A 23056-nucleotide genomic window follows, 5' to 3' on the forward strand; every position below is an offset into this window, starting at 1 on the left:
AAAGCCTCAAATGAAAAATTTGTATTCTACATTTTCGACTTCTTTTTTCGCGTAGAATCACCCCCTTTCCGCTCGTACCACCAGTTACCAACCACCCTGTATACTTCGAATTATTCCTTGGGACGTCAGCTTCGAAACTTCTGCGCTCCTCCCTAATCGTGAAATCAATCTACGGAAAACAAACAGGGTGAAATCAATGGAATCGATACAGCGATAAAAAACAAATGTTTGTACACAATTAATTAATTGGAAGAACAAACACATATGTAACGTAGAATTGTCATAATTCGACAGGAAAATAATTGTTATCCTTTCGTCGTGCAATATCACCGAGTCTATGAGCAATTGCTTCGAGTGCTTGACGATTGTTTTACTGACCTGGTTGACGTTATGAAAAAAAGCAAGTGAAATACTATGGTAATAGAGTGGCGAGCCAAACCGAGATACTTTCCATTTTGAATTCCACAATTATCGTACCACATCTATTCGAAGTCGCCTTCCATCCGTTTTTAAACAAAGTACTTGTAACTGCTGGATAATGTCTAATTTTTTTTTGAGCAGATCATTTAAGAGAAAAGAAATAAGCTAAATCTTTCTAAATATGGAATTTGTCTGACGCGTGAGTAATGTTCGCACATCTGGCATTGTTACGTTGAAGGCGAATAGAAACGGTCTGAGACTTCAAAGAAGAAACGAGAGGACAGTGAGCTGCATCAATAAACGTGAACGAGGTCAGTAATTGCGTAACATCAGCACCTTAAAGTCACCGAAAGATCTTCTAAAAATGAGATTTTCAAAGTAGCCATCGTTGAAACTTAACGAAACCCGTACAAATGATACTAATAATCCGCTGGATACTAAAAGGTTCAAATATCCTTGCAGACTCGATCAGCGGCAAGTCCGATCGACTGCGGCAACGAATAAATATACAAATTACAAACTCATAAGGGAGAAAGGAACAAGATACGAAAAAAATGGAGATAAAATGTCACTATATATATATAGAACAAAGGAACTAGAGACACCCTTGTATCTCGAATAATTTCATCAACGATGTTTCGAACATCCTGCCTACTTTATATCTCGTATATCAGCCCAATCGAACGAAAGTATCGTGTTCTAAAATATTTCGTTCGACTCTCGTAACGCTCCGTGAAAAAGAAGAACAAAACAGTCAATTGGAAATTCGATTTTTCGTTACCACTGTGTCGCTATGTCTCCTCGCGTGTCTTTTCAACGACACGTCCAATTTGAAAACTGTTCGTCTTTTCTTTCCAGGCCGGAAGCGTAAGGGCCCGCGAAAGGCGTTCTCTCGCGGGGAAAGAACAGGGCGAAGAAGAAGAGGAAGCGAAAAAAGAGGCGGAACAAGAAAAAAGATTAACCCTGTACGGTTTTAGAGGTCGTTTCAACGGCAGAGAGCACTTCTGCTCCGACGACGAAAGGTCGTGGTAAATTTTCCTCTTTCTCCGCCCTCTCCTTCCTCTCTGCTACACTTCTTCTTCTTTTTTTGGCCACGGAGCGTTAAAGAATCAAGGCTGCGTGGATATCTTGCTGGAATGAAAAATCTCGTCGCCGAGAAAAATGGGGTAAAGAGGGGGTCGGGCCAAAGGCGGTGGTGGACGAACAAACAATGATGTTCAAGTATAGTTGTATACATCGCGTTGAAGCAAATGTAAGAGGCATGCAACGAAGCAACATCGAAACTAACTACCTAACTACCAGTGGGACCAGCTAGAAACAGAGAGTAACTACATATGCTATGTAATACATATACGTATATATATATATATATATATGTCTCTGTCTCGAAATTATTGATAGAATAGAGGAATATATATGTATGTATATATATAGACGTATATGTACGTGTTTGTATTATATGTACATTGCAAGTGAACAACGCATGCATCTTGGCTCACAGTTTAACTTTTTCCCGGCTGGACCTGTCCACGTCGACGGCGTCCTGTCTTTCTTTTCTATTTTTTTTTTTTTTTTAGTTTTGACTTTTTTTTTGTTTGCAAAGGGAGTTACAGAAGACTTCCAAAATATTCTGTGTGGTTATTTTGGTCATTCTTCTTTTCTTTGGTTTATACTTTGTTTCCCTCGATCGTTGGCAAGTTGGATACAAATTAAAACCTAGACGTGATCCTTTCTCCTTTACGATCCTGTTTCGTTCGATCTTTCTCCTCCTTCCCTTCTATCTCTTTTCATTTGTTTCTTTTTCTCTGTTTCTTTGTTTTCGTGTTGGTTTCGCTTGTTCGTTTCGCTCGTTCGTTTAATATCAGGCAATTTCTTTTACCTTTCTCGCTGGTTAATTCCTGGTTGCGAACACTTACCATTATTCCGCTAGTTTCTGAAAATTGAGCAACATGTCGCAAAGGAGGATCTACACAGCCTCCCGACGTTTGTATTTTCGCCTCGTATTTCTCTCTTATTCGATCGCTCGTGGCGCGTTTGCTCGAACCTCGGTATAGGGAGTCGCATGGTTTCTCTTATTTATTTTTTCTTTTTTTTATATACGTGTCGGTGAGTTGGGAAAAACCGTTCAAAATCGAGCGTAGAACACGCGCGAGCTCGCTGAAACTCCGCGACAAAAAGTATTGAGCGCTGTGCGCGGTTGAAAAATAATCTCCTTTGTAAGTTACTTTTAAAGACAGTTTAGAATCGTTTTATTTCGGTGGAAAATCCGTTTACACAGAGCGCTGCGTAAGGAAGTAATCGTCGAAAAATGAAAAAAAAAAACGACGATTTTACTTATGGAACTCCTGTTTAAATATTCATAGTATATCGTATACGCTGTTAAAATAACCCATCCGAACTTGCCCACAAAAATCAAATTTCCTTAGCTCATTGAATAGACGATGATTAAAAAGAACATTGATAACCAATAGTCAAGCGAAGAATTTGTGTATTTAACAAAATTTTAATTCAGATATGGACTGTTATTTTTTTTTTCTTTTTTATCGTTTGCTTATATTTATCTCTTCGTCATTTAAAACACGTAAGTCGTAATCGCTCTTTACAATGATTATCGTTGTAGCATGTATTCGCGCGAAAGGTAAACGATACAATTCCTCATTCACAGGCGATATTTAATTATTCAACATACTTTCGATCGATCTGACGTTGCAAAAGTGATACATCTCGACGGTTCATTCAGCCCATTCACTTTCACTTTCATGAATATATTACACGCAAGTAGTACGAGTCAGCTAATAGTTGGACTCTGTCGTACGGATCGCAAATTTCAGCGTGTCAAAAGTAACGCTTTCGTCGGCATTTTATTATCCTCGCATCTTCTTACCTTTCGGTATCAAAGTCTGAGAACAGCTCGTTCTTTCCGAACCGATTAAAAATTATATAAAATTCAATTATCAGCCAATAATTTCTTATTCTTCTAAAGATTCCTAATCCCTCTAAAGACGCGCTGCATCTCAATTTCTTTTTGACATTAGACCATGATTTTAACCATAACTAATCGTTACTTTATAGCAAATTATATTCACTTTAATAAAGACGAATATTTGACGCTGCGGAACTGCCATTCACTCGATATCGATCTCTTAACGTAACCGCATTTCAGAAGCTTTTCTATCGCATCACCGTCGTAACGATGTATCGGACGCAAAATTTTGCGACATTATGTGAGCCCTATACTCGTTAATCCTCAGTTCGAAAGACTGATATCGATGTCGGAGTTGAAATGAAACTTTTATTGCGAACGAACCGTATCTTTGAATCGAAATTAAAGTTCGTTCGACAAGCGTATTGTACGACAACAGACGCGAGCAATTAATATTTGTTAACAAATATCAGCGAAATACAAAAGAAGAAAGATCGTCGTTCGCGGGTAGAAAATCGCATTTTTCAATGCCCGCTTCGAGCAAGTGGCGAATGCAACTCGCAAACGCCAATTTAGCCCAATACACAACGTGCTATCTTCGAACCCAATACCTTTCTATATCGTGATTTCGCTATCATAGGCTGGAAGATGTTTTTCGTAGCTGAATTAAATGATCGTATGCGTGACAGAGAAAATATTGAACTCAGAGAAAGAGCGAAGAAAGAGAAAGGAAAGAACGAATGAAAGAAGAAAAAAAAATAATACGAAAAAAAGTAGATGAAACGAAGATGAGAGAATAAAAGGGAGAAGATCGTTCCATTGAAACGAACGGTACATACCATGTCGTCCTTTTAAACGTTTCCCTTTAAGGAAAACCATAGGAGATGCTGCTGCATGGAAAAAGTGATTTTTTTTCTATACATAATCGCAGTCAAGCCTTCTAGAGCGACGAGCTAAAAGCATATTTGCACGATTTTCCTTCGAATGCCCTTTCTATCCCTTCTTTCTTTAAGAGAAACAACGATATAACTTGCTGGAGAAAATTCGCTTAAGCGCGTTGATTAAAAAGATTTTATTATCGTAAGCTTCATCGCGTTCCTTGATTCGAGATAGGAATTTAATGTAGATTGAATATCTTCTAGTTCCAGTTTTTTCTTTATAGAAAATGGTTCCGATGAACGATACCAATTATTGTCGACGATCGATTCTTGTTTTTACCGATTGTGTTTTCGGATAAGTGCGAAGTCAGTGAAATTATATTCGCAGCTTCTATTACTATACCGTTGACGATATTGCGGGATATACGTGCGAAGAATATTTCTCGAGGATTATCGACATCGCGCCAAACTAATCTTGAGAATATTATTATTCCCCAGGAAACGTATTTCGCAGATTATTCTCTGGACGATGTTAATTCTCCTTCGGGAGCCCTTCACGGCACGTAACAGCTGCGCGGAAAATCTTTGAAATACATGTTTCACATAACGATAGAACGTAACAAATGTATCAAAGTGTATTAGAAAAGGAGAATATTCTGCAAAATGGGTGTAACTGAATTTCAAAACATCGATTCTTTAACATTCTGACATTCGCCGTGTACTTGTCCGAGCGAACATTTTCAGAAAATGGGAAAAACAAGAATAGACTTTCCACTTTCAACATTATTCCTTATCGATCGAATGATCCAAATTATGTTCCTCGGATGTTGTACAAGATGTATCGCACCATAAAATGTGTTACGATGTCTGATAAGAATGACTCGTTGAAGCATAGTACATGTCATAAGCGACAGAAGATTGATCAGCAGTGAACGTGTTAATCTTCTTCACGATGGCCTTTGCATCGAGTCTTTCCTTTGTTCGACGTTATCTTTCCTCGAGATCCCACAATATTTCGCGTCGATTATCGCGCAGATGCGCCACTTCGACGATTCTCAAGCGACAAGCTCGTGATTTTCGAACGGATATGAAGGTTGACCTATGCATGGCTGTTGGACTGATCGATGGCTCGATGAAGTTCGACTCGGCCGGATTTTTTCCAGCGACGTTTTTCGCGAAATATCTTATGATCCGGTGATGAATGGACGACAACGATACAGACAGACAGAGAAAAAAAGATAGCTAAGAAAAGATAGATGAGTCGGACGTGAAGAGAGACGAATGGACTAGGACGAGGATGGGCTAGACTCTTGGAGTACGCGACCCTGTTCATTGATATTAGGACACTCGTGGAAAATAGGGCATAAATTTATAAAATTATCAGGGACTCGTGAAAACTTGCGTTATAAATAATTAATACAGTCACAGTTATCAGAAAATTACGCGTCGACATACGTGTACTATGACGTCTTCGAAATCATAGCGCAATAAGTCGAGTGATGATTCTACATGGAAAATGTAGAATCTTCGTTTTCGAGAAAAATGAGTTTGACGATTCGTCGGGTAGGCGTGCTTTAATTGTAAGTTTCGAGGTATTCGGCGTTTTTTTTTTGCTCGTGTACTGTTTGTACTATGATTTCGGAGATACTTCGTATAAATAATGTAATATATGTACAATATCGTATTGTAATAAAAATTCCTGTTGATTCTGAATTTAAGAAATCTTCTTTTAATGCCTATTTTGGCTGGTAGATTGACCGCCCCTTTAAAAACTAGTTAATAACGTGTGGAATAAAAAGATTGAAGTAGTACACCCTATATCTAATTTGGATTCCAAAAATAAAGATAGGGCGATATTATTGAAATTTTCAAGAAGTAGGTTAGACTATCTAGGTCAATGTTCGAGACTAGAGAAGTACATACGTGAATCTTTATTTTGGAAGGCAAATTTCCGAGGCTAGGTAATTTAAATATTCAAAAATTCTTAACCTATTCGTGGTCAGTACCTAGAAGAGCAAATTTCTTCAAACATTCAACGATAATTTCGAAGAAGTTACCGCATATACTTGTGCTTCAGTCTGACTGCATAATAATCGTCGTGCTAATCTGAATGGATCATGAGGTTTGGAACGAGACCAGCAGGTGTTCTAATATTTATGAGCTGGGATGTACATATACATACATCACCGACGGAAAGTTTGGAAGCAGAGAATCGTTCTGAAAGCTGTACAAATTCCTTGAATTCGGTTCAATTTCTAATAAAATGTCAGATTTATTCGCACGACAACGACTTACTTACAGAAGCAAAGAACAGTTATGGAATCATGTACGAATTACTTCGAACTCGTCGTCATTCGATTATTTAGAAAACCACGTGGAAGGAATGTCGATGGTTTCTAACATCTATAGAAAACGTTATTTGTCCTAAGCAAAAAAAAAAAAAAAAAACACGTTATATCTAAAAAATCTCTTACGACGATACTTCCAAACTTTGTGTCGACAGTGTACAATAGAACATGCAATCTTAGAATTAAAAAAAGAGGGTGAAAAAAAAAGAAACGATAGAGACAAGTATGCACGGTTCGTGACGTAATCAATCACAATAACTTGTTCCCATTTCAATAAATATGTACCGACAATGAGGGCCGTGGCCGCTGAAATATCACCGTTCTATCATGCTCAGCGACGATTAGAGAAGCTGGAGGCCGGAAGATTGAATCAGCTTTTGAAAAAAAAAAAAGAAAAAAGGAAAAAAGACCACTCTAGGACTTGCATGATGAAGTCGATTTTTATCGTTTCGTTTCATCGTCACCTTTAGACTCAACCGCGCGTGTTTGCGATGTTTGAGGAGCAGTTTGCAGGCTGACAGATGTTATCGAAAGCTTCCTCTTCGGAGTCGAAAGTCATTAAATCTTTTTGCACGCCCGGCCCTACGTACGAAACAGTCGTGTAGGAGTTTAGTCCGCGTTTCGTATTTACAAGGCATTAAAGCGGATTAAATAACGCGACTGTGTTATTTGTCTGCGATCGACGCCGGAGCAGAATGGAAGAACGCGACGTTGTACAAATCTGAGGAACGTAGATGGTATGAATATCGACGATGGAATATGCGCAGGGCGTTCTTACGGACTGATTTTGCGAATGATCGTCGAGCGAATGGGTGGAATAAAAATTGCGAGAAGAATATCGGCGAGGTAAACGAAATTTGCGTGCAACCAATTCGTGGAACGGATAACATTTGCATATGTCCTTGAGAAGTGTTGGCGAAGCGAATCTGCAAGCGTTCGTGAGAATAATATTCGCGAAGAGTATTTACGAGAATAATATGTATAATATTCGCGAGTTTAATATTCGTGAACGATATTCGTGAGAATAATATTGGCGAACAAGCGGCTCGTGATGAAATATGCAAATTTCGTTCGAAAGAGATACTTACAAAATACGAGCGTAGGTAAAACTCCCAAATATTTGTAAAGCGCGGTATGTTGAAAATCAAAAGTCATCTCTCTGTGCATCGTTCAATTTCAACTCCCAATATGCTTTTATATATTTTCTTCTAGCAACGATGCAAGTATAGAGATGAGATAATAGTTAGAGACATAGTAACGAATATGCTAACGGTAGACAATGTTATCGCGTGACCATTGGTTATCAATTTAAGTTTTCTTAATTTTTCTTTCTTTCCCTCTTAACCGTGCTGCTTTCTTCGGATCATTTTGCACCCGATCGTGTTCTTTATTCTTAATAAATTGTTGCTGTTGTAATCCGTTGTAGAGTTTCTCTTGGGACACGACGAATCTGTTTTCGCTTGTTCAAATAAGAACTAGAATGAAATAAAAATAGAATAAAAACAAGAATCCAAGGATTGCAGCAAGGTTAAACTATCTCTTAAAATCCCTTAAAATCTCTTACGTTGCTTATCTCAATTTCGTCGGCCGTAAAACGTCGATGTAACCCGCAAATGCAGAAGCAACACACGGCAGAACAGTGTACAATACGTATATGTTACCGTAAAAGTCGGAATACGGGAAGATATTAGGATTTACCCGGACATTTTTACGGTAACACGTACATCGTGAACATCACTAGAGCTGGAGTAAAGACGATCGTTCGAAACCATCGCCACTGTCGTCTTCGTCGTCTAATCGAGCGCGATAGCCAAATGCAAATACGCTTGTCGATATTTCGAACTTGTTAGCGACGAGATACAAGATCGACGCTAGGGTTGAGAAATCGGATGGGCAAAATGACAGGTGCAGATCATGACGATTCCAAGTGTTCCGCGACGATTGCTCTGTCCAGGCTCTAGTAATCAGGCAGCAAAAGGAGAAATTAAGACTGAGAAGAGAAAAAGAAAAAGAAGAGAATATGGCGCGTAAAAGAGGAGTGATTAAAGGAGCTTCGACTTTTGACTTTCGACTTCGACTGCCTGCGTACGAAGGATCGTATTTTTCTTTTCTTCTTTTCTCGGTGAGAAGTGGACCAACCATTTTCGTAAACGTAACTTTCCAGATTTCGTAGAGTCGATGTTTTTAGAGATGAAGGATGAAAAGAATAGAATGAAGGGTTTAGGAAGATGGAACTTTGACCGATGGAATTCGTCTTTAAGATAATACAGCCCATTGAACAATATGTAGCTTCGAGTGTAAGTCGATTTTTCCAACTTTTCACGTATTGTGATAAAAGTGTCTTTTGCGTGATATATATCTATAGTAACATTTCGAAAGAAAACGTGGTTCTCCACGTAATCGATAAGGCTGTGTTTTACGTGAAAGAGGCTGGGTTGACGCAATGCTGGTGAACCTTGAAACGAAACTCCGCATACGCACGCTTAACTTGCATATTAGCCGAGCCGAATGATAACACTCCTGTTACTGAAACAAATTCACTCAGCACACGTTTAGCAAGGGGACTCACGGCAATCACCGATTCGAAGACACCAGACAATCCTCAACAGACATTCATCTGCAAGACCAAATATATCGTCCTTTCTGGGCCAATATTATCTCGACCGAATTGCATTTTGGATAGGAAAATTTAATTGACCAACTTATATCGAGAATAAAAATAAAATTCTCACGGAAAGAGGGAGTTAAGCGAAAAGAAAAAAGAGAGAAAGAGAGAGAGAGAGAACTCATATAGAAAAATATGATAGGAGAATGGGGGATGGGTCAGGATCGACACGATCGCTCGCACGCATGATCGAAAGGAATAATAAAGAAAAAACGTGGAACAAGAAAGCAATCCACGGGTCGAGTCTATATGTTTTATGCATCGTCTCGTATATTTCTCATTATCCGTCGCGCCTCTTTTTTCTTGAGTTCTCTAGCAAAAAGATTCCAACAAGGCACAGACTTGGTTGCAACGACCAGCACAATCAAAAAATCGAACGTTCCGACAATCAAATATATATGTATATATACACGTATATATATATATGAATGTACGTATATATCGTGTAGATAACTGAACCATATAACGTTCGTTATACGGATATACACGTATATTCATACATGTATACATATGTATGAAATAGTAAATATATATATATATTCATATATATATATATATAGATATGTAAATCAACATGACAGTCAACGACATCGAGAAAAATCAACGAGGTGCGACTGATAGCACACATCCAACTGTTAGCGCGGCTTATCCACCATGTATATATTTATATATGTATGTATCCTCGTTTGCGAAGCTGCCCCTCACATACGTATAAATATATACACATCACATGTAATACAAATACAAGTACAGACAAGTGCAAGTCTTACGGCATCATATACACGTGACGTTTAAATATTAATAGATATACACAATGTGTGGATATACAGATTGGTATATATAGGCCTTTTGTTTGAGATGATTGACTTAGATTGCACTCACCATGTTATAATCATCTATTTTGCTGATAGAGCGGAGAAAGATGTTGACGTTCACATTTGTCGGCCCATCTAACACGTCGACCGGAACAGAACAAAACAAATCGATTAATTAAAAAATCAGTTACCGTGGCACCGAGATTTACATGGATTTTTTATTTATTTATTTATTTCTTATTCTTTTCTTTAATTCTTTGGCTTTAGTTCTTTCCGCTCGTTACTCGGCCGCTTCCTTCCGGCATAATTTTCCTTCCTTTTTGTTTCACTTTCGAAACAGCTGTACATATGAATGAAGAAGGAAATGGTTGTCTTTTGGATCATGACTAGGAGGAACTTTTCGTTTCGCGTCGTTTTCTTTCGTTTTCAAAGGAAATTCTGAAATGGTTCGCGGTTCTCGGAATTTTGATCGATCTCGCTAAAAAAAAAAAAAGATAGAGCATTTCTTTCTGTCTTTTTTTGTTTTTTTGTTTTTCTTAGCTACTTTTCTACGTGATACTTGCTTGCCTGTAAATCGTCGTTCCTCCGGTAATATAGGACAGGCGGATGACTATGAGATGTCATGGAGGTATGATCTGTACGCATGAGAACATCCAAGCTAGCTAATGTTCCACGATGAAATGTTTCACGATGCGAGCCAAAGGCAATTGAATTGCAAAGTAAACGAGCGGTCGGATTAGTTTATGCGACGATTCGGCGCCGTTTCGCGCCGCTTGCTACGAATTATGGTGGCTTCCGTGTGTTCGATCCTCGAGATATCACAGCTCGACGAATGTTGCGAATTTTTAACATCTTCCCAAGCTTCGCCTTTCTTTTTCCCCTTTTTTCTTTCAGCAATTTTTCTATTTGCTCCATGTAATAGTGGTTCGAATCTGAAGAAACTTATTAATAGATAAAGAGAGGCTGAAGAGTTTGGAAAAATGATAAAAAATTCGCAAGTCACTAGTGTCCATTCTGTATGAATGCTAATGGTTTCAATGGAATGATCGAGTGCACTTTGTTTTAGTTCGATCCCTCTTTTTAAATCGTTCACGCTTCTGTGCGAAAGAACGTTGACTCGTTTAACGTAGTCGCGTCAACGATGTGGATCCTTCTTGAAAAGGTGGTCCCACTTTAGACTACAATATGTGAATTGGTCGAGTTAGTATATCGTTTAAATCTTTCGAACATATTTCTTTCTCCTGCAATAGAAATAGCAACAATTAAAATGACGATTTCTTTTTCTTTTTTACAGCTATCGAGTCTTACGCTACGAGTTAGGACGACGATATTTTCTTTTCGACGATATTTAATTAGATCAAGTGTTGTACAATTTATTTTTACCATTTACGTAGCGATTGAAAGGAGCACTTTGAACGTTTCGTAAAAAGCGTGTTCAGTTTAAAGCTGAATCACGACGAAGGATGAAAACGTACGATTACAGTCACATATTTTAAGACGAGGAGATGCCTGATTAGATGCAACGATAATCGAATAGGTAGCGAGTGAGGCATCCCAAAATTTGACAGCACAACCTCTGTAAAAATAATATCGTATTGAAGCTACACTATTTTCTATGACAGCGAAGAAACAAAAATTACGTTGGAGCTTGTAAGCGTCGTAACTTCTCTCAGCGACGATACGCAACTTGTTCGAAAGAGGATTAAACGAGAGTCGAAGTCGAAACAAAAGGGGGAAAAGATCTCTTGACAATGGATGATGGACTGAACGTCTCGTGAAGGTATTCGAACGTGTAACTCGTGAGGAATGAGATGAACGATGATATCGTTTCGTTTTTTAAGCAGCTTCCAGACGATGATAGCGAACGATTCTTGCCTCGTTTCTGTTTGCATGTTACACAGAGAAACGAAGGAGAACTATTGGAATCGTCGGAGATACCGCGTTTCTCGAAACCTGTTAGTCCTTTTTTCCTTCGAGAAATCTCGATCGAATGCATCCTTTGAGGAAAAGGATCTACGAAGAAGGATAAATAGAAAAGCTCGCATACATGTGTATATATACATAGAATGTTTGTTAAGCGTCGTACAAATTGAAAAACAAAGGAAACACGAAAAACATAGAGAAAAAGAGATTGGAAAATATAATAAGACCAAGTATCTTGAAAAATATTCGAAAATTATTCGATAGGCTAACGTTGAAGTTTCATCGAACTTCCAAAGATCTGCTTGTTCACGATGATGAACTGGTTATTGACAAAACCAGATCTCCGTTACGATTTCGTTTTATTAACTACAATTTCACGCAATTTTCCGTAGTCGTGGTCGTTTTTGCATCGAACAACTTCGAAACTTTATAGACGCCATCACGCAGAAATCGATAGTTTTAATTAGAATTGTACCGAACGAACCGCTGATTTTCGACGATTTCTCGTTTCTCAAATGATTGAAAATTGCACACATCTGTACAACATGCTGTGCATGCCCCGCCATCGTTTAATCCCTTACTGCACTCTACTTTCTTCTTCCCTTTTATCTTTCTTTATTCTTTTCGTATTTTCTTTTTTTTTGCAAAATATTTTAAATATTTTCGTTAAACTCTAATTTACATCGAAGGACAGATCGACCGACGAACATACGCGTTCCTTGCTGCTACGTCGCTACTACCTCGAACGAGGAAATCGAATGTGTCTCGAGTGAACCGAGGTTTAATAATTATTACCTTCTATCTCTGTAATATTAAACAAAAGTGAAATTACGAGAAAATTGCGTTGAAAGTTGATGGGAAATACGCGAAGCCACGGAATATGAAACGTTTGATAATTACGACTTCGGCATTAAACATATTTACAGTATCGATTGGCGATTAAATAATTTCTTCTACGTCGACTGAATTAATCGACTGAAAATAATAAACGAAGCTTCGTAAATGCTACAAAATTCGTAAGATGGATGGAAAAATTGTTTACCTGTGCTATTTTACGGATAAGAAAAAAAGGACAAAGAGTTACTGCGTTCGTTAAATAGGTAGAATAAAATACGAAAGAAAGAGAATAAATAAAAGGAGCTAGTCTTTCTACGCAGACAAATCGAGAGAAAGAACACATGCGAGAAATAAAAAAAGGGAATAACTCACCAGTTGAACGGATCTCGCAGTTTGAAGGAAAAGTATTCAGCTCTACTGCTATAGCACGTAGAAGACGAAATTCAGAGCAAAAACTACAAAATATCTGTCGAAACAATTACGATTATTTTAAAGAAAGTAAAATGTAGCTAAAAATTGTCCGATCTAATCGTGATAGCTGTAATTGTGGAAATTAAAAAAGCGGCGAAAGCCAGCTGAAAAGTATGTCGTTTAACATTCGAGAAACACCTGGCGAGGAGCGAAATGTCTTACAAAATTCTACGGAAATTCCTCAAAATCCCATTCTGTGCACGCTAGTTTCGCCAGTTTATCGATTAACACCTTTAAGGGCTGATTTTTTCAAGGAATCCTAAAGATACGACAATTTTGTTTTTGCCCCTAAAAGAGTTAACGAATCACCAAACGGAAGCGAAACGTTTAAAAAATATCTAAATATTGGGAATATTCTTTGAACTTTCTCTTAAGACAGATCTAAGACAGAAGAGATAGAAACGATATTAAAGGATATTTTTTGGAAATAGCGTGGCGTTAGTGTGAACGCCACAGTTAACGTTTTCGTTGAAAGAAAATACCCCATATTATAGATAGCACCCACTTTCTTCTCTTTTTTTTTTTTATTTTTGCAATTTGCAGCAAATACAAAGCCGCGTTAGTGTGCGGGAAAACGAAGTATTCTTTTTAGCGGAACTCTGAATAAAAAAAAAACTATAGCAGCACGAAACACACCGAGTCTAGTTGACATTATGCAATAAGGGATTAAATAGAAAAATCGTTAGCGGATGTTACTTGAAATATAATCGTATGTGCGATATAAAACAACAAAGGAGGATAATAATATAATGAAACGAGTAAGGAAACGAACAAGAAATTCAAACAGGGTGTATATATTCTTGATACTGCGTGTATATCGCGCCATTAGGCGAACGGCAATTTTGTCAGCATCTCAACGATTCACACGTGATACAATACTTGATAGGAAGAACAAAAAAAAAAAAAAAGAAAGAATAGAAAAACCAAAACAGAGAATGCGTATGTTAAAAAAACAACAAACTCCATTAAATCATCTACGACACAATAGCGTGTGAGCGACAGTATATATGGTGTATTCTTTTTTTTTTTTTTTTTAATTACGCGCAGCACGACGCTATTTTAACGAATTATCTGGAATGAGCTTCTGATACTTCGCCGAATATTTTTAATATCTCTAATATTTTTGATCGTTATCTAAAAATATTAAAAATATCAAAAATACGAGAGATACCGTATTTTTAGAATTCGTACTTTTCCCTCGCGAGCGGAGAAAAATTTCTGGTCGTGCTATTCGTAACAGTTCGAGTTTCTCTTATGCATACAAAACATATGCTTGCTTAATATAACATACGAGATAATATAATAGTGGAATTAAAAAAGTTTATGATAGTGGGCCTTAAATACGCACGAGAGAGCCTGGTATAAAAGGGAGAGACAACACAAAGAGGTAAAGAGGAAACGTGTAACGTGTACGTGTGTTTCTTCTTCTTCTTCGTTTTTCTTTCTCTTTCTAGATTTGTATATATATATATATTGCGAGACAAAGAGCAGCTTTGTATATTATAAGAATACTACGTAGAGAATTAGCAGTGAAATACGTGTGCATATGTATAATACGTTGATTAATATGTATGTATTATCATACAAACACATAGTAAATGATATTCATTGCACGTCTAGCTACTATTCTTTGGCCAACTATAATCGAAATCTTCTCGTCTTCTAGACGTTCTAAACGTTCAAATGTCTATTCACATTCCTCGAGAGAACGATTTTCAAGGGGTTTTCAACTATAAGACTGCGGAAACATCAGTGCCAGACCGTGCTATGGTATACTAGAAGGATCGAAAAATTTTGTCTATCGTAAGTTACGCTTCGATCGTAGAAAGAACTTTTTTTTTTGTTATGGTCGATCGACTAAATATACTAGGAATCTCGTAGATTTGCCATCGATTTTGTTAAACACGCGGGACACGAGACAAAGTTTTCTCTGTTCATATTTTTCGTACGAGGAGAAAGGAACCGATATACGTCAAGTTCGTTCTTACAATTGGAAGAAAAGTGAGTCTACTAATCGGAAATCGTGCGAATATTTGGAAAAAAACGACGAACAATTATATAACAATTCCATAGTTGCTGGGATAATCTAGCTAATCGGAGAACGACTTCTATGTGTATAATAGCATAATATATATATATCGATCTCTGTATTTATAATACATACAGATTGTACAGTCAACATTTAGTAGTACAACACTTAGTAGTATGTATATATAATATAATAGAGGTACGTGTAGGCGTGTGTTTGTGATTTTTTAGGGCATTTGATATTTTTTTTTTTTTTTATTTAACTTACCATCGTAACGTCATCTATTTTTGAGATACTTCGAACAAATATGTTGACGCGGACAACCGCGGGCCCATCTAACATAGCAAACAGAATAAATAAAATTAATCAATCGTTGAGTAATATCAGTCGCATCGAAGGGATGTAATGAAAAAAGAAAGAAACGCTTCTCGAGCTTTCTACGCTTTCTGCGCTTCCTGCAATCAAACGGGCAAACTTTTGGAAGTTACATATTCTTTTCGTCGTTAATTTATTATTAGTATTTCTCTGTACTTTATTCAATATTATTACGAATATTTCTTTTTCTTCGCTTTAAGAGATTAGATTTCTTCTTCGAAAAAGTAGTGGTGAATCGTTGATTCGAGTGATTCGTATTATTCGATTTTTAAAAATCATCGAACTATCTTCAAGTTTCGTATGGCTGGTTATACATATACATATCGTAGTAAAAAATGAACGATAACTTTGGTGGGGAGAAACAGATCGAACTAATCAATCGTAAAGCAAACTAGTGGAAATACAGATTATTAACGAAAAGCATCAAAGAGAAGAAAAGAAGATAGATACTAAAAAAAAAAAAAAAAGAAGTGGAAAGAATGAGTTAAGGAACCATTTACTTGACGAATATAACATATAAGTATATCGAGAGTCTAAGAATTTTACAAGCGTTTATAAGAACTTTTCATTCGTGTATACACAGTGTTCAAGTTATTAGCTCCGAGCGTTATTTTTTTTTTTTTTTTTGTGAGAAAAATAAAAGAAGACGATCATTGACTTATAAATAAATAAAAGGAGACTTGTCATTGTATGTGTTTCTCACAAAGAAATGCTGACAATTAATAACGTGAACATCTTGTATATTATTTACGGATCCTTAAGAACATGGTTTTACCATTTAAAGAAACGAAGCAGTGGCAGAATTGCCGTACTTAATTTTCAAGTTCAGTGGATCGAGAATAGCTGCAGGAAATTATAGTTTTCTCCTGGTTTGGATCTTCGTATATATTGAACAAGCATACGTGTAATATTGCCGTCTTCCTTATTAATTTCGTGTACATAATTCTTGGTAACAAGATAAAGTAACTTCTCGCGCGTACAAGCGTTAAATGAAGAAGAGACCGATTAGTTTTTCGCTTCTATTCGCAAATATTCTTGACAGATATTTGAACGACTTGTAAATGAAATCTGAATTCACAGAAAATCTCAATCATTTCGCGTAATTGATGAGCATTCTCAATAAATATCTAGGAAATATTACGACTTTTGGAATATTCAAGCGAGTATAGACACAAGTAAAAATCGAATCGTCTTGTGAGGGTGATTCATAGAAATTTCCATAAATTCGTATTTGTATCGTTTCGTGTAATACGTGGATATCTTTGTGAGACAATTTGAAAAACTGAATTACGTTAGATGCTTCTGATATAACTGAGTGCGATTGTTATATCGTGACCAATCTCAACAAGTTGTTTAAGAGTTAATTTGTTGGTTGGACGAGCCAGGCGTATCGTCCTGAGCCATACAGAGTGTTTGCGTAACATTCCGCCCTACATGAACCAGGACAAGACGTCGGACACGTTGTTCCTGTAGTCAGTGTCGAGCATTCACTAATCCTTAATTTACATAATTTGCGTCAATGCTACTATTCTCAGATTAAGAAAGCATTAAGAAAAAAAAAAAAGGATGAAACAAATAAATGCATCTTACTCGATCTTGCATTTTAAAGCGAAACGCAGAGCTACTGAAATGATTCTTCAAATCTTCGAATGTCTCTTTCGAGTTTTGAAAATCATTCTATAGCGCGCGTGTAAGAAGCGGCTTAGCCTTGTATTTAGCAATATGGAAATTCGACAGGAGGTTTACGTGAGCATAAAAGACTCTCGTGTTCCGGTATCGAAAATTTGAAACAAACTCTGTGCATTACTTCTGGATAGCTTTCTCTTCTGAATCGTTGTCTCTATCGAATGCATTTTGTAAAACAGAGATCGTCGACACAGTGAATCAAAAACATTCTCGTTGCTCGACGCTCCTCGAATAAATCTTTTTGACTCACTTTCCACGTACGAATGTTAGTTTCATTAAATTTCAATACTTCGGTTGGACGCGTTATAGTCCTGTGTCTTTACACGTGTACATTCTATTAATTCATTTTTCTATCGTTGAGTCTCGATCATAGTCCAGACAGACTATGATAAATTTCAAATTACAATCCTTCTCCGATTTCTCAATATCCTGACGCAGGTTGCAACTGGCGCGAAATGCATGCAGAAAATTCGCAGAACGTCGCAACCTCGTCTCAAGTATATTCGTCACGAAGCTACGTGAAACGTGTGATTTCGCCTATCGTAGAACCACTTGTCAGGACCGCCTCTGATCGGAAAATAATTCACGAATCACGCGTAATTGTATCGATCCTCTGTGTGTACTCACATCGTGTGACACGTTGAAAAGGTAGAACAAGTAAAACCGGACGTATCTGATTGTTCGTGAACGCAATTAAACGTAGCAAAACTTAATTACTAAGTCATCAAGCACTATGAGGAACTACGAAAAACGGGGATGAAAAAGTTGGAGGGAACCTATGAGACCAAACACTCTGCCAATATAATCCTTTTCCATTTCTTTTCTCTTATCTTTCCCTCTCTCTCTCTCTCTTTCTCTCTCTCTCTCTCCTCCCGTTTCTCTTTTCTCGCTTTCCTATCCCTCTCCTCCTTTATCTTTCCGTTTCGTCTCTTTTTCTCCCTTCACCTTTCATTTTTCTCTCTTCGTCTCTCCCACTGCAACAACGTCTGTGCTCCTATGTATAGCGTATAAACTGTGTATGTACATACGTGAACATCGAAGCTAGAATGCCACATGCCTGTATCTATGCTAGAGATGCTAATTGGTTTTGTGTGTGATCAGTCATTCTAAATTAAAGGGGAGAATCAATATTGTACACAGATGGAAAATAAAGGCAACAGATATTGATTAATATGTATATCTGGCTGTGTGAGAGAACGGGTGTGAGGGGGAGGCGGCAGGTGATAATCAACAAAGTGATAGACGAGATCGATGGGAGCAGACAAGACTTTTAATCAGAATCTACGAAGGGGTCTATGGCGAGCGTCGCGCGACAGTGCTCCCAGATCGAAGAATTTATTTCGGGAAGGACACCCTCCGTGCCTAGAATCGTATATTTGTATGATTGATAATCGTGAAAATTCCTTCGTGGCCATTTGCCGAATACTTCTGAAGAACTATTTTTCAATAGAATTATTCGATCGAAAATGAAATACCGTTGATCGAGATAATGTCTTGTACCGTCAGGCTGGTACTGGCAAGAAATATTTTATTGGTTTTGGCTTCGCTCCTGGTCGCCAACGATTATCAACATTTACGTACGGCGATACAAGACGTAAGCTCGGCCAACAACGTTTCGTTAAAGATCGAGTAATTCTGTGGCAGAAATGTCTATTCGTGTACACACGGTAAGGTAAATTACATCAAGACTAGGCGATTCTTCACATACATGAAATGACTGAATTTCCGGACAATGTTCGTACGTATGACTGTAACCACAGAGCATCAGGAAAGATCGCTGTCCCAATTATTACAGAAAAAGAAAGAAAGATCTTTCCTAATGTTCCGATTAATGCAAACTTCCTTTTGCGATCGTAAACTTAGACTTAGACGTAATGCGATTCTAGCAGGAGGGTAAACCCGACAGAGGTCTCGTGCGAATTTCTAACGACTGTTCCTACGTACCATTAGCAATTCGTATATCGTACTGGAATCTTATTCATTGGCGTATATAAATGGAAGATTTCCACACGACTGTAGAATTCGATTCCAATCGAAATTTCATCGAGCGAATTTACCATTTCAATTCGAATAGGTCGTACGATAGAATTTTCACATCGTTCTCTATGAAATTAAAAAGATTTCCTTTATTCGAATTGTAATCAGTTGCATGAAAAACTTATCGGATGATGATTCGTTTGTTTCAATCGAGACAAATTTTCGCATAATTCTCTGTCGAATTAAAAGATTCTGTTCGAATGAAAAAAAAACCTATTCGAATTATGATATTGTATTGGAGTCGTAAGAAATCGCACGCAAGGTCAACAATTAGGATTCCTTATCGGATTTTCTCTGTCGAATTAACACGCAATTCCCAGAAAAATTCTTATAAAATCTGGCATCACTGGCAAGAAACGGATAGTGTAGACATAATAATGAATGGTAACGGAGAAGGGACAAGATGCTGGCCTGCTGCCATTGTTATGGTCGCCGTTCGCGTAAATGCTGAGGCCTTGTTCAACAATCTTTTCTTCTTTTCTTTTGTACGTTCTTTACTTTTTTCTTTTCTTTTCTTTTCTTCTTTTTTTTTTTTGGGTTCTCGTTTTGCTTCTGAAATTGATTATCGAGACTCTAAGACCTACATTGCGCCTACTTTTAATCATTGCAAGCAACAGAAAAATAAGGAAACAGTACCCGCCAAGAGAGAAATGGCATTGCACCGCGTTGTAAAGAGTTTTGGATTGGTTTAATGTATACTTACCATCTTGATGTCACTAATTGTCGCAATGCTTCGCACAAACAGGTTTACCCGGACAATGGCCGGCCCATCTAAGGGCAAAAACAATAGAGCCCCCTTTTAGTCAGTCAATTTTTTTTTCGTGTCTTACAATACTCTACTGGAATAGTTTTGTCTTTTTATTTGTTTCGTTTTTTTTTTGTGATTTACTTTCGTTTACCAAAAATTTGTTCGTTTCCTTGAGTGTTCTTTTCGTTTCTCTTTTTTTCCAAATTTCCTACGAGTGGCCGTGTTACTTTCTTTCGTAAGGGTTGTCGAGGTAAAGGGGACAGAGTAGGGGGAAAATTAGACGAAAATCCTCAATCGTTTTTTCGAACCATCTCCTCGTGTAGACTTCTTGTAAGTTGTCCTAATCGCTGGGATTGTAGTCATTTCGTATGTGCCATACATTGTGGCTAGATACACACATATACGGGAACGTTGTACCAAAGTAGGCTTGTTTCATTTTTATCGAGAATTCGGATGTGCTCGTGTAACAAGTAGAAAAAGTACACGGTGTGTAGGTCTCTACTACGGATTAGGGGATTAAATGTCTAGAACGTTCGGAAGCTACGGGCAAAGTGCTGTGACACAGATACCGAAACAGATTGGTAATCGGACTCTCACATTAAGAATAGATCTTCATGTATACAGGCTGTTTCATGAGATTTCCAAAGAATTTTCAATGGTATTTACTTAGAGAAATATTATCAAAGTTCTTGCAATATCAGCGGCAATATCGTAAAACTATTATATTATTAAGATAACGAAGGCTGATTGTCAAAATAAAAGTCCATCGCTCTTACATTGGGTGTAGTAAAAGTACGCTTGTTCACTGTGCATTCTCGATGATTTATAATCGAAAGAAATTATGAATTTTCCTTAAAAATTCCATACGTTTGAATGTATTTTATTATATATTGTTTCGCAATGGTAAACATTTATTAGAATTATCGAAATTTTATTCACGCTGCATGAAACACCCTGCCAGTACATGTAACTACGATAAATTATAAACGTGTAATTATCTGTCCCAATTTACTTGGAACCTTTTATCTATTTAGACGCATTAACTGTTTTATCTATCCCTCGTGTTTAATTATACAACCGTATCAGCATATACACGGAACGAACTCCGCTGTTAAAACATTTCGGTTATTCTTCTGGATTAATTGTTTCATCGTAAATTACTCGATCCATCGTAAGAATATAGATAGAATTGCTATCTTACCTTCGCTTGCCATTTGAGTAAACCCGATAAACTGTTCCCATTTCGTTCTGTTTTCCTTTGCTCGAGTACGGTACAAGAAGCAATCGTGTAACAATGATTAACAAGCAGACGGTTGTGTTTCTCAGTCATAGCTACCAGCTGCAACGAAATCTTTCCCTGTTTCTAATTAGAAACTCGTCTGTGGCTGTAAATTGGTGTGGCCGCAAAAAGAAAAAAAAAAAAAAAAGAAAAGAGAAAAAAGAAAGAGAAACAGGAAAAAAGGGAAAACCGCTGCTCTTTAAATATGCTGTCTGATGGTAAAGAGAAAAGAAAGGGCAACGAGTAGTACATCTGGAAATGGTAGAGAAAGAAGAAAAAAAAAGAAACCCTCGTGACACAACATGAACCTCGAGGCGGTACGAAGTCGACTGTAATTATCGACGATATACTATACTTTCTCTGACCTATCGAACAATAGGAATTCGCGGTCCAATTTTCCGAGGCGTTCAATGCCATTGTCTGAAATTCTACACGGTGTTTTGTACAGAGCAGACAGTTACGCGAGATGGAATATGTTCCGGGCGCATAATTAGGACTAATCGAACTTAGCTCGCAACGTGATTCGCTGGTAGGAATTTAGAACGTTGGAAATTCCAGCGAGGAAGAAAATTGCGGCTAATAGAGAGACTGTGAAGAGTAATCGAAAAATTTCCCACAACCTGGATACCGATACCTGTTAACCCTATTACGTCAATTTTTGTCCAATTGTAGTTTTCTATCGTCGAACGACTATTTCATTTCGAGGAAAATATGAAAGAATCGTCGTTGTGCTTCTCGTTTCGCTTTCGAAGCGTTTAAAATTTCTATTCTTTTATTTTGCTGAGACGAGAGATAAAAATTCGTATATCATAGTAGGATCGTAATTTCATTCTCACAAAGTAATCGTCTGAAATAGAGTGTTATTCTCGTCAGACTGTAATGATAGAATTCCAAATAAGCTTTATGCCAAATATTTGTGCAAATCGCTTGTTTCTCTGGATAGAAATATTGCAGAGATATGTTCTTAGGCTGTTACGTAATTTGGAGATGAAAGGGTTGACAAGTATCTGCTTCAATTAAATTAAATAAATCCGTAAAGATTTGCTACGAATGAAACAAAAGAATCGCGCACAGTGCTATTCAATAAACGTAGATTTTAACCAATCAGTCAAAATTTCAACTAACCTTAGAAAAAAAGTTATGTTCAAGGAGAGTAGGACAACTTTCATTAGTTTGACGTAGTCAACGTTTGTACCAGTATTAAAATGGTTAAAAGCTTCACTGCAACTGAAAGGACAAATTTCTTTAGCAGGAAACTCATAGTAGAATTTGTAGAAGTATTAAAAAGATAAAAAGGAAACTAAAATGGAAACTAATGATAAAGACACAACAAGCGACTCTTTTTCAGATACTATCATGTATGCATGTCGTGTATACATATGAATAGAGGTATCTTGTCTACATTTCCATCCACTTCATTCGCATAAGAAAGACAAAATATAAACAGAAAAAAATATGTAAATAATAAACCTTCGCTTGCTCAAGTGTCATCATCCCTTTTTTCCTAGCAAGGCGGCATCATCCCCCTGTCCATCTCTCCTCTCCTCCTTCACTCCATCATTATCTCCATTTTTAATATCTTCACGATATGGAAATTTGGCAGATTACCACCGTACACTACT

The 23056-nt window shown here is 37.3% G+C and overlaps 1 protein-coding gene across 12 annotated transcripts in view; it reads right to left on the reverse strand.

Annotated features, from left to right (window-relative positions):
* The window catches only part of LOC117217249 (glutamate-gated chloride channel), a 38573-nt gene that overhangs the window by 7837 nt on the left and 7680 nt on the right, over positions 1-23056 (reverse strand). For 5 of the 12 annotated variants that reach the window (XM_033464715.1, XM_033464716.1, XM_033464714.1 and 2 more), the window contains exon 4: positions 20111-20178. The exons of 1 other annotated variant lie outside the window; for it this stretch is intronic. In XM_033464715.1, the coding sequence (XP_033320606.1) occupies positions 20111-20178 (68 nt within the window). Of the gene's footprint in view, positions 1-10116; positions 10185-15576; positions 15645-20110; positions 20179-23056 lie in introns of those variants that run through there. 6 more of the 12 variants (XM_033464713.1, XM_033464719.1, XM_033464711.1 and 3 more) reach the window with 4 other exon arrangements.

This window comes from Bombus bifarius, unplaced genomic scaffold (genome assembly GCF_011952205.1).
Source record: "Bombus bifarius isolate JDL3187 unplaced genomic scaffold, Bbif_JDL3187 scf7180000007975, whole genome shotgun sequence".
In the NCBI taxonomy this organism is placed as follows: Eukaryota; Metazoa; Arthropoda; class Insecta; order Hymenoptera; family Apidae; genus Bombus; species Bombus bifarius.